The sequence below is a fragment of the Syngnathus acus genome, chromosome 2 (assembly GCF_901709675.1).
Source record: "Syngnathus acus chromosome 2, fSynAcu1.2, whole genome shotgun sequence".
Taxonomy (NCBI): Eukaryota; Metazoa; Chordata; class Actinopteri; order Syngnathiformes; family Syngnathidae; genus Syngnathus; species Syngnathus acus.
The window spans coordinates 20,404,450-20,422,851 of NC_051088.1; the positions used below are offsets into that span (position 1 = coordinate 20,404,450).

Genomic DNA, 18,402 nt, shown 5'->3' on the forward strand with positions numbered 1-18,402 from the left:
AAAATAACTGCTCAGAATTTGTTTAGAAGATGGCAGCATCCTCAACTGCGCCCCCTGGCATCTAAGGTCTTTTCTTTGTGTTATTGGATTCTTTTTGGAGCATCAGTTGTGAATGTGCATGCAAGCACATACAGAGTTAATAGTTATAGTTAATCATTTGTTGTTGTATCGTTGTTAGTTATATGTAAATCGCTTTGTTACAGCTGTGGCTGTTGTGAAATGATCTAGTATATGAAGTTGGGAGTATTGTACAGGGTACCAAACAAAAGGCAGTTCGGTCCCTGTATCACTGATGTCAGAGTTTGTTTCGTATTGTTTGCAATGAGACAGATTTGTGTTCCAGTCATGTTTGGACTCCACAAAGGCTACCTTTTGTCTCAGATTCAGTTCATAAACTTTATAGACAGAATTTTCAGTCAGCCAAGGCATTGGAGGAATCCAGTTAAAAGTGACAACTTTGGATTTGCACACGGACTGTAAGTCCAGTGCCATTGGTGAATATTGCATATTGATCCTCAAGCTGTTTGTGTCAAGCAGCGAGCCAGAGCTTATCACACTTCTCGTTTTGTCATGATCTCTCTGTGGCACGGAAACAAATCCAAGCGTGTGTGTGTCTGTGTGTGTGTGCCTGTCTGTCAGTCTATGTGTGAATGTGAATGAAGTTTATCCCCACTGGCCCAGATGCACGCTAAATCATCATCACCAGCAGTGCAGTGCTGTGCAGTGCTGTGCAGTGCTGTGCAGTGCTGCTAAGCTGGAACATTTGGCAACAAGTCAGCAGTAAAGAAAAAAAAAAGAACCGGAGAAATACGGGACATAGAGTTGAGGAATTCAAAGGAAGTGGAAGTTGGACCCAGGAGCGGAACAAACGATCTTCCTGCTGGCTGTTTGAATCTTGGTTGTAGCGAGAACAGGGCTTCCATCCTTCTTGGTCTGATCACTCATTCCTCAAGGAGATGGAGCCATGTGACGAGGAAGATGAACTTGGGGGGATAAACACTTCCAAGTGAGTGCTAACTTATTTTAGAATTTCTATGAGTCAAAACTGCATTTATTGATAAAAATCTCACTGGGTTAATTTGTCATGAGAATGTTTGGAAGTATTTAAGTTTGTTGACTTCGGGAAGTGGAAGTGAGTTGGTTGGGTGATTCTTAGTTTCGTCCGTTTCCCTGAGGTACTCCATTCTTTAAAAGGATGTAAAGGTTTAGGGACATCTGCAACAAAGCAGCAGATAGAATCATTGTGTAAAAAAGTAATTGTAGTAATAGTGCTCCACTACTGTGGTCATTTGATGAATCTATTTTTCTTATTCTCTGTGGTCTGCTTAAGCTTATTGTGCTTGTCATGCCATATGTCATTTCGCTTGTTGAATTGTCATGCATGTGAGTGTTACATAATCCTGAGGCGGCTCCAAGATGCAATGCAATCCAAGTTCTTGTAATTGCTAAACACACTCTGAGATTACGTCACAGATTTGTGGCTACTCGTGTATTATTAGTTTACACTTACTGTGTATTCATATGCATTGTTTGGCACTATCAGCTGAGCATGTAGCATCAGGAAGTGTGTTAATGCACCCACATTTTCAGTGAGCACTTAAAGTGTTTCTAAGGAGCTCACAAACTGAGGTATTGAATGGTAAAGGGAGCAGTTTTGTAGAGTTTGGTGAATATCTGGTGTTCCAATTTTTGTGATTAGTTTTATATTTGCCAAAAGAATCCCCCTGGTTGATTTAAATCCATGATGGCATGTTGGGATCGGATGTCATTGACTGGGTCCTTGCACCACCACTTGCTCTTGAATGGTATGCCAGATCGCTTACCTATAGCTGGGAATCTGTCTTTACTTATTTTTTTCACATTTTTGTCCCAAAGCACAACCACATCATAGTGATGGTTTCCCTCAAAGAGCAATTGTGACTGTGAGTCCATATCAAAGTCAAAGTCAAAGTCAGCTTTATTGTCAATCCCTTCATATGTCAAGACACACAAAGAAACCGAAATTCCGTTTCCACCATCCCACGGTGACGAGACATACAAGTAGGCGACACAAAACAAAAACAAGAATGCCCAAACCATAAATAACAAATAATAAATAAAATAAAATAAAATGAGCGATGAATAAATAACAGACCCATTAAATATGAGGGGCAAAACCGAGCCAGTGTGCATACAGCAAGAACAGGACGCTACGCTGAAAGGGGGAGCGAGTTCAGGATCCTAACAGCCTGGAGTACGAAGCTGTTGGAAAGTCTGGTAGTGCGGGAGCGCAGGCTCCTGTACCGCCTCCCAGAGGGCAGAAGTTCAAACAAAGAGTGAGCGGGGTGACTCACATCACTCACAATCTTGGTCGCCTTGCGAGTGAGATGGGAGGTGTAAATGTCCTTCAAGGAGGGGAGAGAAGCACCAATAGTCTTGCTAGCCGTTTTCACAATGCGCTGCAGGGCCTTCAAGTCTTGGTCAGTGCAGCTGCCACCCCAGACAGCAATACAGCTGGAGAGGACGCTCTCAATGGTGCCGCGGTAAAAAGTAGTCATGACGGCCGGAGGAGACCCCGCTCGCCTGAGTTTCCGAAGGAAGTACAGGCGGCGCTGGGCCTTCTTCGCCAGCGACGTGGTGTTGGTGGACCAGGAGAGATCCTCACTGATGTGCACCCCCAGGAACCTGGCGCTGCTCACTCTCTCCATATAAATGTACAGCCTCATCACATATTGATGGATAACTAGTTTTGAATTCAGAAGCCAGTAAAAATCCATACCTCAGGCTGCTTAAACTATTTATATTTTATAGATTGTTTAAAATATGTCGTATCTTTCAGTCAGAGCCCATGTTATGAACGTAGTTGTGCTGACGTATGTGTGCAAAGTGCTGTTCCTGAAAATTCTGATCACACCATTGACCAGCGAGGCCGTTCCATCAATAGCTTGTTCACACATTAAACCTCCCTCAGAGTGTGCAGCATGTGTGAGATTTTATTGACAAGGCACCATCGTGTTTGCGTGTTCAATATATTTGTTGTTGTGTATGCCTGGAGGCTAATAGCGGGAAAATGATTATCACCTCAGAGGGCAAAACTAGTTCCAAACTGATGTAACTGTCCCTGAAGACCTACCATTGAGAAGAAACAAACTGTTGTAAAATTAAGTGCAGATATGAAATCCATTGTCTCTTTTCTCATATGTCCTTATGAACAGAACAGGCACGTTTCAGATAGCTGCGAAATGACTAAAATTTAGATTTCACAGCTAAAATGTGTTAATTGTCATCACTTGTGCTGTTTATAACGCAAATGTTTTACAACTTGCAATACCAGGAGCAATTTATCGAGTTGTGGCTGCTTCCGTATATGAATACTTTATCAGATGACTACGACTTGATTTAACAACTCCTATGCGGCATGCCTTTAATGGTTTGGTTTCTGTTGTTTTATGAACATTATTATAACTCATTTTATTAAATTTATATCAATGGTTTAGCCTTCATTTGACGTGCACTGAATTTTGAGGAGGAATGACTTACAGTGTCCTGTAAAACATACAGGAACTAGATTTACATACCGGGTTTCCAGTTTAGTAGTGTGCATGTGTGGCTGGTTGATGTTAAGCTTGAAGAGGTAACTGACTTCTTAGGGTCATCTTTGCATGCAGGTTATGTGTTCTTAAAAGATTCTGTTGGGTGTGCAAACTACAGTTTGCTTGACCCTCTAAAAATGCTGCAGATGCTAATTTTCTACTCGTAGACTCATCACCCTCACTACTTCCCTTTGCCGAGGAGAATATTTAGCAAGCTGACAGCATGAAGAGTAAGGAAAAGCAGTAAGCTGATTTGACCTGGCCCATGGATGATATTGAGACTCACATACTTGTGGAAAACATGTTGGCATACAAACTAAATACTCCTGGGTTTGTTGAAGTAGTACTATCGCAGGCATGTGAAGCAATTACCAAATCTGGTATGAAAATCAATTGTGAAGTTTGTGCATTTTTGGCACACCATGATGAATAAGAACTCCGCCTTTATTAACTGGCAGATATGTGTATCCAACTGTTACTGTTACTAACACAAATAGTTACGTAAAACAAGAGAAAATGTGCACTCAATTAAAATTTTGATAATGAGTGAAGGGTGTGGAGATGCACATGGTGAGGGGAAAATTACTTATGTGGAGTGCTATTTTGTGGAGTGAGGACGGAGAACAAGGTGTTTTTAAAAAGGACAGACTAAGCAAGGACGAAAGTGGGTTTTTGTCCGTCCCTGTAATCATCCCCAACCGGGTCAAGTACCGACTTACAAAAACACACCCGGCCTGTCTTGCGTGTGAATATGAAATATTACAATGTGCCGCTTGTCTTGTACATGTTCACGGTGTTTGTATGCTGGAAGGAGTGACGTCCCTGTGCTTCAAGCGGAGAAGCACCCAAAAAGTTTACCAGTCGGTCTGGTGACCGACGGTGGTTGTGTTGGCAGCTAAATGCTACCTTGGTTGTAAATAATTCAGTCCACTAACCAGATAGTCCCAGAAAGCTGGCTTTGTAGTTGTATGCCTCTCGGTTCCGTCCTACAGATCGCAAGGCTATTATAGGCATTTAATACCTTGATTGAAACCGTGACAAACATTGACTTCATGACACAAAGAGACAATATTTTCAGTTGTTACTTTCTACCATAAATCAAATACATCATAGTCATGTCACTCATCATAGGAAAAAAGCCAAAGGTTCCCTCCTTGCAAAAATGTGTTCCGCCTAGCTCCAAAAGTGTGCTTTTTTGCTGTGCCTCTGAGCTGTGTCATAAAAGTTCACCTCTGCTTGTGTATTTACAGCTACATTGTTTTTTGTATATTTCACAGCGAGCGTCTTTGTGTGTGTGTATATTTTATATTTATTTAACTTTATTCGGCTGTTTCTGCTTATTCATGCGTTTGACAGAAGTCTGCTAAAAATAGTAACTTCCGGCGTTAACTTTGCTTGGAGTGTATAATGCGTACTTTCAGACTGAATGTGACAGTTGAAAAAAGTAGAAAGGCCACAAGTGTTTTTTTTTCTCTAAAATCCTGTTGATGAGCGATAACGTTGACATAAATAAAACCAACTCCTACCAAATCTTGTAATATATTATCATCTGCTGATGTTTTTGTGTCACTGCAGTGACTGAGACAAAAAGTTTTCAAATAATTGCAAGTTGGTGCCTGTAAGTTAAATGAATGTGAAAAGTAAATTAGCCAGCTAATGAGGTTTAAATCATCATGATTGGATTTTATAAAACCTCAGATTTGATTATGTTTCTCATCTGTTGGACTATGACTTTGTTTGTGTCTGTTTGTTTTTTTGGACTGATGATGGACAGAAGCCTTTTACAATGACAAGGAGGCACAGGGACGGGGGACAACTATATTGTGAATAAGGACGGGGGGTGGGAACGAGGACAGAAGGTGCCCAACTTGGGGATGAAGGACGGACCGGCAAAATTTCGTTAAGTGCCCATCCCTGCATATGTGGGTAGTCGTCTCACAGGCTAAACTTAAGTGTTGCACATAGTATACATACGTGCAAGTAAGTTCACCATCACAGATTCCATTCAGCTCGTGGTGGTTTTGCAAATGCACCATTCATTTGCAGTCCAACTGCAGGTGCTGGACGTCTTCTGCATAGCCACAGAGTTGCTATATGAACAAAATTGAGTATGGCGTAGACTTTGCTTAGCTCCTTTGTTAGTCATTGAGATAATGACAACTATATGCAGAAAACCCTCATTACTGCATGTATTTATTCTGTGGGACTCGGAATTGTTTTAAATTGGGAAGAAAATGCATCGTCAAATGTCCTGTCAAATGATAGCTGCAGGGAAAAATTGCAGCGGTTTGCTCTTCACTTTGTCTCATCTTTGAATACAAATCTCTTGCTCTGTTAATGTTTCTACCCTGACCTTTATCTCTCACTCCCAAGCCTCTCCCTCTTACATGCATGCCTGTTCCCATTCTCACACCCTGCCTTGTTTCCAACCCCCCTTCCCCTTATGCCTCATCCAATCAGATTAGGCCACAGGAAAAAGCGAGAGATTGCTTGTTGGATTATTGGCAGTGCACAAAGGAAATTTGATGATCTCATTGTTAGAGGAGTAAGTGTGTGTGTGTGTGTGTGTGTGTGTGTGTGTGCGCATGTGTGTTAACAAAAGGGTGATGAGCAATTTATGTACATTAATGATGGATAGGTGCATGCCCTGTTGCATGTTACACTACCAAGCAAAAGTTTTCATTGTGTCATCCGTGCCTTGGACATCACTGTAGGTTACTGATTACAGGCAAGATTTTAGAAACTGATGTTATGGAACAAGAAGATGAGAATCGCAACTCCATTTTCACACACTTTGTGCACCAGTGTGTACATTTAAATGCACGCATATCCAGATTACTTAGAATTGTTCTCTTCCGTTTGACAGACCTCTCTAAAAAGCATATTTCAGGGGGGACTAGTTCTCTAGCTCTGCCTGTGATCACAGTAGGTGCTCTTTACGGTGTTGTGTGTCAAGAAAAAAAGCCTGTGTCTCTTTCTTTGGATAAAGTAAGGCGCACATAATGTAGTCAGGCTGGAAAATGTCTACTTCTTGGTTTAAAAAAAAAAAAAATTATAAATTGCACTCTACCAACATCTAGGACGTATCTCTCAGTCGGTCCATTCTGTGTCAATAACTACCTACTCATTAGCTTTGACTTTCTGTCACAGGCTATTAACTCAGTGGGAGTTGGAATTGAAAGCAAACACTTTCAATATCGAACAGTGCATGCCAATTTAAGGGCAGGGCTTGTCAGTTCTACGTGATATGATCCTATTAAGATTAAAATTGGGATTGGGACAAATACTGTGTCTATACTTTAATGTTCTGTTTAGTCTCCTTTGGAACACCATTGTAAGAGTAGCATCATTAGAAGTAATGCAGTACTATATGCTTCTGTACGTTGTATTGTTGGACACTAGCTGATGAGTTTGACTTTTTAATACTATATAATATGGTTCGTTCTTGTACCTTCCTCTGCGTTCGATCAATACTCTGTATCAAAACAACCAATCCAAACTACCTATGAATATATGTTTTCATTATTTTTTTTTAACGAATGAGACTTACATTTTGCTGGTTGTTGCACATTCTGGATTGTGATTATATATCAGTTAGTTTCTTCTGATCATTTGTGTTTAATTTTGTATGTAAAACTGAGATGAATAATTTGGATTTGCACAAACATATTTCTAATGGGATGCATCCGTCGATGCATTCTCCGAACCACTTATCATCATCATACTGCTACACAATATTTTTGTTTTCTTGGCTTTGAACATGCTTTTGTAAAAATGATAAAACGCAGTTGCTCCATCTAGTTCTGAGACTGTATCCTTCACAGGTTGTTGAATCAATACCTCTTGCAAAACATTATCTTTGTCTGACTTTGTCTGACTGTGCTTTCACTTCCAAAGACAGCAGTAAAGGGAGATATGTGCAGGAGAAGGTTAATGATTTTATGCACACGTCAACTATCACCCAGGGGTTGAATAGCTTTACAAAATCAATGCAAAGCACTCTTTTCCATCTTCACACTCACACTAACATTGTGACCTTCGTCTGTATTATTATTCATGTGATGTCGTAGTCCATCCCCCCACTGCAGCCATCTGTCCTCATTGTAATAAGTATCGTTGTTTTAAATCAGCCAAGGTGAGGGATGGCACCGCAATTTTGACAAATAAAAGAATGGTTCTGCTATCCAGCCCAAGAGATACATTGACTGAATAAAACTTTATCACTAGCACTTACCACACTATAATGTGTTCATGACAGGTAGGATAGTGTTCAATTACAGGAATTTGCTTTCATAGTTACATAAAAATGTGGCTTCACATTTGTTATACTTTCAAAATACCCCAGTAATGCGTTACTCATACCATTCAAGCACTTTATTTGTTCATCTGTAGTCTCACGGCAAACAGTAGATCGCAACAGGGGAATTAACGTGGTCCTCCATAGCAATTGTGGCCCTAAACAACCCCATAGACTGTTTATGTCATGGTCCTGTTTTGCTGTCAGCATTTCGGGTACATTTTGTATCATCTTCGTGACAACATATTTTGATAGTCAAATCCAAAAGCTCAACGAAGCTGCAGTATTGCTCGGTGGGTGCGCAGATAACTGTCACTGAACAGGGCAACTTCTGGTAACTGTCACATACTCAAGTTTAAGGTGAAGCTGAGGAAAGGGTGTTTGTTTGTAGCGGTAATGTTATGCAAACATAAGGTAAGGGTGATGATAAAAAATATACTGCTTATGTATATTTTCTAGCTTTACATTAGCTTTTTTCTTCCACAGTACAATTCTGATTCATTGCTCAAAACAGCTTGTTGTCATGGTAACACAAAGCCATTCTCTTGGAGAAGTTGCTCATTTCCATGCGTCATATTAACTTAACTACAACTGAATGGATGGTTTCAAGACAGCTGTAAAAAGAGGATGAGTGAGCCGTAATTCGCTGTATTTTCACTAAAGCTTGCCATTTTACACATTTATTAATCAATCCATGTATCCAACAGTAACTTACAATGAAATGGAGTGACAAAAGGCCTCACAAGTTATTTGTCTCTCTTCTGTGTTTAGGAAATACAGTGTCACATCCATATGAACTTGAGAGAGATAAAAGGCTTTTCATATTTGATGCCAAGCTGGCTGTTTTTGATGTGAACAAGGCCACTGAAAGGACAATTAAGGGTAGTTAAAGATCCTTTTCTCCAGGCCTGATGGTGACCTGCTTCTTCCACGATGGAGGAGACAAATATAATGCCTTTTATCAGCATACAGTAAATGTCTTCAGGGCCAAGGTTAAGTTTTATTTTTGCCAACTCAGCACAATAATGCTACATTGTCAGGACCTGTGAATTCAATTGGGATGAAAGGATTCCTGCCTCAGTGGAAGTGGAATACAGGGTCATAGGAAAACCATTATGCAGATAGACTCATGGGCAACAGCATTATTGACACTATCAAGAATTATAATAAGATAAGATAAAGCTCAATTTTGTGAAATGTCAATTATTTATTGATGGAAGCGATTCTGAAACTTCCATAATACACTTTTGACGTACTATTATAATATTATTGCAAATGATAATATTACACAATATACACGACCAACAGACAGACAGCCAGATAGACAGATACATATAAATAATGTGTTCAAATGTGTTCATTTGATGAAGACATGACCAGCATATGTAGGAAGTGCGTGTTTCCCTGCAGTGCAGTACATTTTGCGAGGCCCGTAGGGCACAATGGATGCGCAGTGCAACATTGAAGGTCTATATTTGCAAAGGTTGTGGCTGTTTTGAGCATATTATGCAGCAAGATGTTTTTCCTCAGACATTCATGTTTACAGTTGGGACAGCACTGTTTATTACTTTGGTGGCAGTTGCAGTATTGTAGCTATTTGCATTTATTGAAGACATAATTCATTTTTTATTATTTTAATGTTATTTAAAGTTAACAGCAACTAGATACGACTGCAAAAAGCAGCTTTGCAGCATCTATAAATAGCTAGCATATTGTTTCCCTATAGCTCATGGATCATTGGTGTTGATGGACAGAAAAGACAATTAACACTGCTACACATGCATGTACTTGAACAATTGATTTTTTTATTTGATAATCCACTAAAATCGATATATTTTGGTGTGGTAGAAATTCTCTAAACAAATACATCAAACTTGTAAAGCTTCTTCTTTGTACTCAACCATGCATGTCAACCAGTATGTCTTTTGAAGTCATAGAAGGGGAAACATTTAAAAGGTAGAGGATCAAGTCAGTGGGTGCAGGGGAATGCATGTTTAATATGGTGAGACTTGGAGCTGGTGAGTGATACCTTGAATGACACATTGAAGCATAGCCCATCATTAAAAGCAGCATGCCACAAAGAAGGAATCGTGATGGTTGAATCTGTTCTGTTGTTAGTTTCTGTTAATTGTATCAGTTTCTTGTTCATAGAATTCACAGTTGGGTACATGTGTTGCACTGCAACAATGTTATGCTCTTTATGTGGCTGATGAAGCTCGCATAGGCTTTAGTATGCAGGCTCAGGGAATAACGGAATTCACGTACTGGCGTTACGTATTCAGAATACCAATATTATGTACTGTGACATCCCTTCATTCCATTTGCTACATAGCTTATCCTATTCAGGGTCACTAAGGGTGCTGGAGCCTCTCCAAACTAACATCAGGCGAATGTTGTTCGCCCCCCAAAAAAGGTATCAGAGTACATTTTTCTGCTAACACTGAATAAAGCCGACCCTAAATCACTTTGTTTCAGAAAGCTAAGCATTACTTGACGGGTCATTTACAAGCATTAAAAAAAATCATAGTCAGTTTTTCTTTTACTAGGTTGTAAATGTCTTCGAAGATGTCTATCAAAGAGGGAATGAAAAATTGCTTGGGTCAATTAATGTCTTACAAGCTCACATCGCTCCATCACTGGGTCGTTGTCTTACCAAGCGTTAGATGCAGTTTCATTGACCCCTCAGCCATCTTTAATGTTCATTCCTTCATCTCACAGCCTCCTTTTGCTGATTCCCTCTTTGGCCTTCAAAGGGACTTGTAGTTAAGAGAAGAACCGAGCCAAATAACATCCATCATTCATTTAACACTGTGTACTGCCTCTTTCTGTCCCTCCCTTCCTCCCTATTTGCTGTGTCCCATCCCTCAGCCACTCTAATGTACTCCCTCCTCCCTACTTGCTGCACCTCCCCATACCCTGAGATGGAGAGCACTCACACAGGCTCACTGCAGCCCAACTATGCAAGGTGGGATGCAGCAACCAGGACTCGGAGAGACGGGACTCTCTTTCCTTCCTAAAAAATTAACAGCAAGACTGGGAATTTGGATTTTCAGAGGACACAAGGGAGAATTCAGCAGCAATTAGGTTGTTTAAGATGTCACATGAATTGTTGTTGTTGCCAAAGGCTTTTCTTGACCACTGACATGGATCCGGGTTGAAACTGGATGATTTTACAAGTTGGAAGGATTTTGGATGCAGTTTTTAGCATCGGACTGTGGAGTGTCTGATCTCGGGCACATATTACACAGTAGCAGAAGAACATGGATATGTTTAGTTTTTCTAAAGGGCAAAAGTCCTCTGGGTAAGTGTGCCTTTGGTTTTTGAGCCAAATGTCCTTTGTACTTGTCACACCTCCAAGGAACTATCTTAGAACTGTGGCAATGTTAGGAGAAAGTTGTTCGAGGAACTTAATTTTGTGTCAAGCATTAACAGGCACAGTCCTAAGTAATGATCACCATTTTGCGCTGTAATACTCTTACAGGTTATTTTAGAAGATGTTATCATGCTTGTGCAATTGGAGACATTGGGCCTCCATAGTTGTACTGTAACGTCTTAAGTGCTTGGCCTCTAATTTACATGAGTTGCATATCACTTTCCTTTGTCATGTTTGCCATAAAAAAACATTTATTTGACTCAGGCCCATTATTAGTCAACAGAATACAAAATAACAGCAAACGATACCAGAAGACCCCGGCCGGGTCATACCAAAGACTATAAAAATGGGACCCATTGCCTCCCTGCTTGGTACTCAGCATTAAGGGTTGGAATTGGGGGGTTAGATCACCAAATGATTCCCGAGCGTGGCACCGCTGCTGCTCACTGCTCCCCTCTCCCCCAGGGGATGGATCAAAATCACACGGGGATGGGTTAAATGCAGAGGACAAATTTCACCACACCCAGATGTGTGTGTGTGACAATCATTGGGACTTTAACTTTAACTTTAAGTTGTATTGCTGGCAGTTACTTGGTTTCCAGATGACTTATGTCATTTCTGTGTGTGCCTTATGTTTGCATATGACACACAAGCCAATTTATCTTTCTAACTTTTAATGAGGAGTTGCTTGTCGCAATTGACTCACCACGGAAACGAGCAGGACCGACATGTGGTCCTCCTCTCTTAGTTTGCCATTGTCGGTGGACCCGTTGTCAGTGGAATCAAGAAGCCAAAAGGTCACACTGGTATTTGCTCTGGAAGAAGTTTGCCTGTTGCGTTTTGGCATTTGGCAGCAAAGCCAGGTGAGCAAGCCCCCTTTGTGCCCTGAATATGAGATTTGGGTAACATGTGCCACATTACCCTTTGCTGCTTTGTAAAGTTCTATGGTACTCAGAATGATCTGATCAATGAATTCTTAAGGTTATTTCCCAGCTGGAGTAAATTAAAACGTCTTTGGCTGAAGTGTTTGGGTTTTTGTACCATAGGTTTCACCCAATGTAAGTAATTTAGCTTTAACATGTCTTGAACAACCATGGTCCTGTGGGCACTGCCCACCATAAAAAGCAGCAAACAATCCAAAAAACATTAGCACTGTACAAATGCACATTGTGTCACTCTCACTGTTTGTAACCCTCCACGATGCACAGTTGTCTTGATTTGCAATGGTATAATCCTCCAAAGGGGATTTGATTTTTGGTAATTGCAAGAGCGGCTGCATGCTTGTTTATTATAGAAATGTTCTATGTCAAATATTATGATTTCTCATTTTATATGCTTTTTTTTAGTTCTGATCATCTTATGCTTTCTGAGATTCAGCTATTAAGCCTTGAATCCGTTGTGTTTTTCAAAACATTTTTAATTATTTCGGAAGCAAAATGGGCCCTCAATTGTCCATCTGACATTCTCCTATGAATGTTCATAAATCCAGTCATGTCTCACACCAGATGTGTCTGGAGAGGCATGCTGTAGATTATTCCTTGCCTTAATATATTATCCAAACTCTCTATGCGTCTTAAAGATATGATCACATGGTCTCTCCTTGATTAGAACAAAACTCTTAGATTCTCTAATGGTATTCTTTTCTGCAAATCAGACAACATACCACGTGAAAGGAGATGGGGAAAAGCTTTTCCGGTTAGAATATGTCTCTATCTTTCTTCACAGAACCGTTTTCCCACATGACTGTGGTGACAAATAGGAATTCCATTAGGAATTATTACTATTAAGAAATAAAAAGCGTCTTTTTGCTCAGTGAAAAGAGGTCACGTTTCAAGGTTCTTTGACCTCCAAAGATATGTATTTTTAAGTCACTGAGGCATTCTTCTTGAAATGCATTAAAAATTCAGACAGATTTTACCATGACCAGCATGCAAGATGTTTCAACGGTACCATGAATGTTACTTAACTAAGAGCATTCTCAATAATTAATTACTTTATCTGGGTTTTACTACACACAGTAAAGTTGGGTAGAATACAAGAAAATATACATATTTATAGTTTCCTACGCTTGAAACAGTAACAAACTGATAAAACATAGCCTTGCTAGTCATCTTTAATTCATCAATGAGACTGTGTTGTTTATATTTTAATTATGGAACTAATATTGTGCCAAGCGTTGTAGGTGGTTCCAGTGCGATACATGTGAAAGTCAGCTTGCATGCATGGGAAACTTAACATCAAACAGGTAATCTATTCAGATTGAGCTACCAAAACATGGAGATGCTGGGGATCGATCCCAGGACCTCATGCATGCTAAGCATGCGCTCTACCACTGAGCTACATCCCCATCTGCCAGTGAAACAGGTGTTGGTCCTTGACCGCCATGGTGGATCTATGCGGTGCAGGTGCCTAAATTTGCATGCATGGTTAACTCAGAAAGATACATTTTTCAGATTGAGCTACCATAACATGGAGATGCTGGGGAACGATCCCAGGACCTCATGCTTGCAAAGCATGCGCTCTACCACTGAGCTACATCCCCATCTGCTGTTGGTGCATTTGTTGGTCACCAGCCACCAGGAGATTGATGGTTCTGGTATGCCACAGTCAGTTTGCATGCTTGGGTAACTCAACATCAAGCAGGTCATCTATTCAGATTGAACTACCAAAACTTGGAGATGCTGGGGATCGATCCCAGGACCTCATGCATGCTAAGCATGCGCTCTACCAATGAGCTACATCCCCATCTGCCATTGAACTCTTCATTGTTCCCCGGCCACCATGAGATAGGTGGTTCTATGGGATCCATGTGAAAGTCAGTTTGCATGAATGGGTAACTCAACGTCAGACAGGTAATCTATTCAGATTGACCTACCAAAACGTGGAGACACTAACCCTAAACCCTAACCCCTAGAGAAATGCCAAGACTGCATAAGACCGGCATCAAAATTCTGTTTCACTCTCTTTTATTTATACAATAACATTGTTTTGGAAGGGAAAAAAAATCACTCTGTCATTTCAAAAGCCATTTCTTTCACCTAAACATAACTGAGAGACGGCATACTTAATAATGTCATTTGTTGATAGAGCCATACCGGAAGGCTTGTTAAGCAGTTACTTCTGCTCCAAATAGCACCATAGAATACTCAAGTGTAACATGTATTCATCCATAAACATGCATGCATTATGTACACACGTGCATGTACAAGCATTGGGTTAAACATTTTAACTGTTCACGATAGTGGGTAAAGAAACAAGTACTCTTGTGTAAAAATGTATCTCTACTATGCAAAAATCAAAGTCAGAGGAAAAGGTCTTTCTTTCAATTTCTAGGTTGGTTCAGTTATTCAAGTATCTCACAAAATAATTGGCCTTTGCGTCACTTCTGGTATTTTTTTATTACCAAGTTTGTTCTAGTACATTTAATTTGGAAATAGAGGTTAATACTGTGACTGGTGTATGAATCAAATTCAACACCACGCCGCACACACTTTCCTTTCTTGAACTGTTCCAGCTGACCAACTGGTCAATGCCTGACTGGAGATCACAGTGATGGCAGTCAACCACTAACTAACTGGTGGTGGAACTAGCCACGGGCTTACTTTACAAATGCTACAAGAAAATGTCAACAGCCGTGAAATGATCACAACTGTCCATTCATTTTCAGTACTGCTTGTCCATCAATCAGGTACATGGGCACTGCAGTCTACCCCGTCTACTGTGTGTGAAAGACAGACATCTGAAATCATGTATCCATTCACAGTCACATTCACCCAGTTGCTGAGCAGGAACTAAATCCACACTGCCTGTTGAGGAGTGAACCATTGATCTATCAGTTTACCATGACACAGCTATTGTTGTTATTTTTTAAACAAATATTGTCCCTCAACTGATTAGCCCGCCTGACTTCCAGTTATAGGACTCTGAGTGTGGAATTTGCATGATTGTCCTGCCCCTCCCCCAGAATCCAAAATCCATGCATGTTAAGTTAATTGACTAAAAAAGTTCCACTTGTTTTGTCAATACAAAGCAATCCAGGATGCAGCAGGCCGCTGGCACAAAGTCAGCTGGGATCAGCTCACCTGTGACACTAATGAAGACAGGCACTACAGAGAACGGATGGGTAGCAGTACTGGCAAATTACCTGAAGAGCTTAGCTGTGCCACATCAAGCTATCCATCCATATAATAACCTCCCATTGGATTGTGCGAGCCCTGCAAATTATTGATCTGTGGTTGCCCTTTCATCACTCGTGGTGATCCTGTCAATTCAAGTCTTTATAATATTTTATCAGCATCAGGTTTTCAAACCAAGCAATATGCTGTCAGAAAGTGATTATCTGCCAGGTTCAGTTATATGGTCATACCTTCAATAGCAATTCATTTAGTTTTTATTTTACATACCAGTTAGAGAGTAAAGATGCTGGTTTAATTTCAAAGTGCAATGCTTAACAAGAACACAGTGACCAGATGTTTGATGCGGCTGACACTGAACTAACCGACACAACCTGTCTAATGTGTGTGTGTGTGCGTGTGTGCATGTGCATGTGCGTGTGTGTGTTTGTGTGTGTGTGCCAGGCAGTTTGTATGTATATATTGTTTCACTGCATTGATTGGGAAAGCAGCGGTGAGCATGTACCTGTCCATGGTGCTGAACATGAAAGCCTTAGACCAGTATCGTGATGCCTGGCGTAGTGTGTGCGTGCGTGCGTGCGTGCGTGCGTGCGTGCGTGCGTGTGTGTGTGTGTGTGTGAAGAACAGCTTTTTATCATTAGCTTGTAACTGATTACATAGTCACAAGAAACCTGGTAGTTTTACGTGCTATGTACAAACAAATTGGGACGCTGGCCTAAAGAAAATTGAGAAGGATTAATTGTTGATAGAGGTGTCACTCTTCTTCAAGGATGCAAAAGATGTACATTTCATGACTGGTTCGTCAGAGTAGATTTAAGACTTGATAACACATTGCAGCCATAAAATAGTAAGAGTATCAACAATCACGTGTCAGACTGTAAATAGCAGATGAAATACTAGGCAGCTATTTCCAAATATATGAATGGGATGTGTGATATTTAGTGACACCTCCATGAATATAATATCTGACATATAATTTCAAATGCAAATACAGTTATGATGAGGATGAAGGTCTTGATTTGTCTCAGTCATAAAGCTTTGCCCAGCACTTGTGCTCATCTTTGGCTGAAAAAGAAAAGCCTCTTGCAAATTGAGTGGAAAACCTTCCACATTACATCTTCTCTTTTTTTGTGGGTGTTACTCAAATCTTTCCGTTCCAACAGATACTCACCATGCATGAATGATTGCAGCTAACAAGAATGTTGGCGCATCTGTATGTGTGCACTCAGGAATATACTCACATGCTTTTGTGTGTTAAATCCACTAAAAGCCAAAACATGCTGTTGGCGAGTAGCAAAGCTAAATAAAGCAGGACCACTCAAATAGAACAACGTCCTCCAATGTTTCATTCATGAAGACATGATGAAGGTGTAGGAGAACAAGATGGGATGGTGAACGGCTGACCAAGGGAAAGTTTGTAAAATAACTTGGGGTAGTCTCACATTAAATAATTTAGTCTCAGGCTTTAAAATAGAATTAGTAAAATAATCATTAACAAGTCTTGCTTAAATATGTTATTTTGACAGGGAATTGATGCAGATACCAGTGGTCGACATTGTTGTGCTTAGAATATAATTTTGCTCAGCGTGTCGCTTGGAAGCGCTCCACTTCCATGTTTCGTGTTACGTGATTGGCTGCCTGGCTAACCCAAGTGGCGATGTGACCACATCACAAAAATTACATTGATTATTGGCTGACTAGCCCACGAGTCCTTACTTCTTTATTTTCATACTTGTGTGTAATTCATCACTGTATTGCGCTTCTTAAAGCAACTAAATTAGAAGACAGACGATCCGGAACCTCAATCAATACACCAAAATTGCATTTGTCTGCCTGCACTTGGAATTAGACCTACTTTTCCCCAGTCTGAAATTTTGTGTATTTTTTTGTAATCAAATTTGCAGATGCTCTGGTAGGTGAGGCAGAAATGCCCAGTGAATTGTGGCATATCTACCAAAGTCACAAATGTGCCAAACTTCAGAACCGTATGATGATGATCTTAATTATATCACTGGTGGCTTTTCTTTTTCTAATGGTCATTGTACCATGAGACAGAATCCATCTGAACCTCATTTTGACAGCAACATTTATGTAACAAAGATGTTCAATAAATAAGCAACAGTTTCTTTTTCCAGATCTGTTATGACATTCTCAGTGTTGCTGTTATAGTCCCATCCACAACAATACATTTTGAAAATCCTCTTACTCTCCATAGACACTCATGGACAGAGACACAAATGCACACATACATACAGACACACACACGCTTGGATTTGTTTTCCCTTTGATGAAAGGGGGATTATGGGATAAATGAGGCGAGGCCATGGCCGTTTGGTTCAGTTTGGAGCACAGCTGCTCACAGCTACACAATGACAGACAGATGAACGTTGATCAGCGCTTGTATCCTCGCACCCGATAACACAGTAGCTTCTGTTGGATCTGAGCTTCCGACTCTTGGGGTTTGAAAGTAGCAGTGGATATGATGTCTTTTGGATGACCGAAATCATGTATCCAAATTCATCACAGCGATGTACGAATCACAGCGATTTACGAATGAATGGCTAACTGTGTGTGTGTGTGTGTGTGTTGCGTGCGTAATAATTCAAGAAAACTTTGGCTAAGCAGCAGTGAAAACTCATTAAATAATGACGTTTTTCATTTATGAGCAAAGTCTGTGATTTGTTGGAATATTATTGATCTCCCTGACTTTGCATTTCAGTCACAAAAACAAGACATCAGGCTGGCCGCCCCCAGGCTCCTGGGGAGGACTGCAGGGGCCTCCATACAGCTGGGACAGCATGAACTGCAACAGGGAGAGCCAGAACTGCCTCACTAAGTATGTATAAACTCAATATGCATGTATCCTCTGCAATGTGTAAGCCCTAAAGGGACTTTTGTCGCATCTACCAAAACTACAATCAACTAGGGCTGCAATGTTTGTGCTAGTTTCAACAGCCACAGTTGGAGTCTGACAAAGCTGTAATAGTGGATTTTGTGCAAAAAAGACCAAAGACACATTTGTGTCCC

General features: G+C 40.5%; 1 protein-coding gene and 3 non-coding genes across 6 annotated transcripts in view; 1 reads left to right on the forward strand and 3 right to left on the reverse strand.

Annotated features, from left to right (window-relative positions):
* Nucleotides 1-741: 741 nt before the first annotated feature.
* Nucleotides 742-18,402, forward strand: part of LOC119133053 (FERM and PDZ domain-containing protein 4-like) — a 29,316-nt gene continuing 11,655 nt past the window's right edge. Inside the window, exons 1-2 of one of the 3 annotated variants that reach the window (XM_037268691.1) lie at nucleotides 742-1,006; nucleotides 18,095-18,211. In XM_037268691.1, coding sequence (XP_037124586.1) covers nucleotides 957-1,006; nucleotides 18,095-18,211 — 167 coding nt within the window. In that variant the 5' untranslated portion in view covers nucleotides 742-956. Of the gene's footprint in view, nucleotides 1,007-10,765; nucleotides 11,171-18,094; nucleotides 18,212-18,402 lie in introns of those variants that run through there. The other 2 variants (XM_037268701.1, XM_037268710.1) reach the window with 2 other exon arrangements.
* trnaa-agc lies at nucleotides 13,518-13,589 on the reverse strand. The gene has a single exon. It is a non-coding gene; the product is annotated as a tRNA-Ala (tRNA).
* Nucleotides 13,713-13,784, reverse strand: trnaa-ugc. Its single transcript has one exon. It is a non-coding gene; the product is annotated as a tRNA-Ala (tRNA).
* Nucleotides 13,916-13,987, reverse strand: trnaa-agc. The gene has a single exon. It is a non-coding gene; the product is annotated as a tRNA-Ala (tRNA).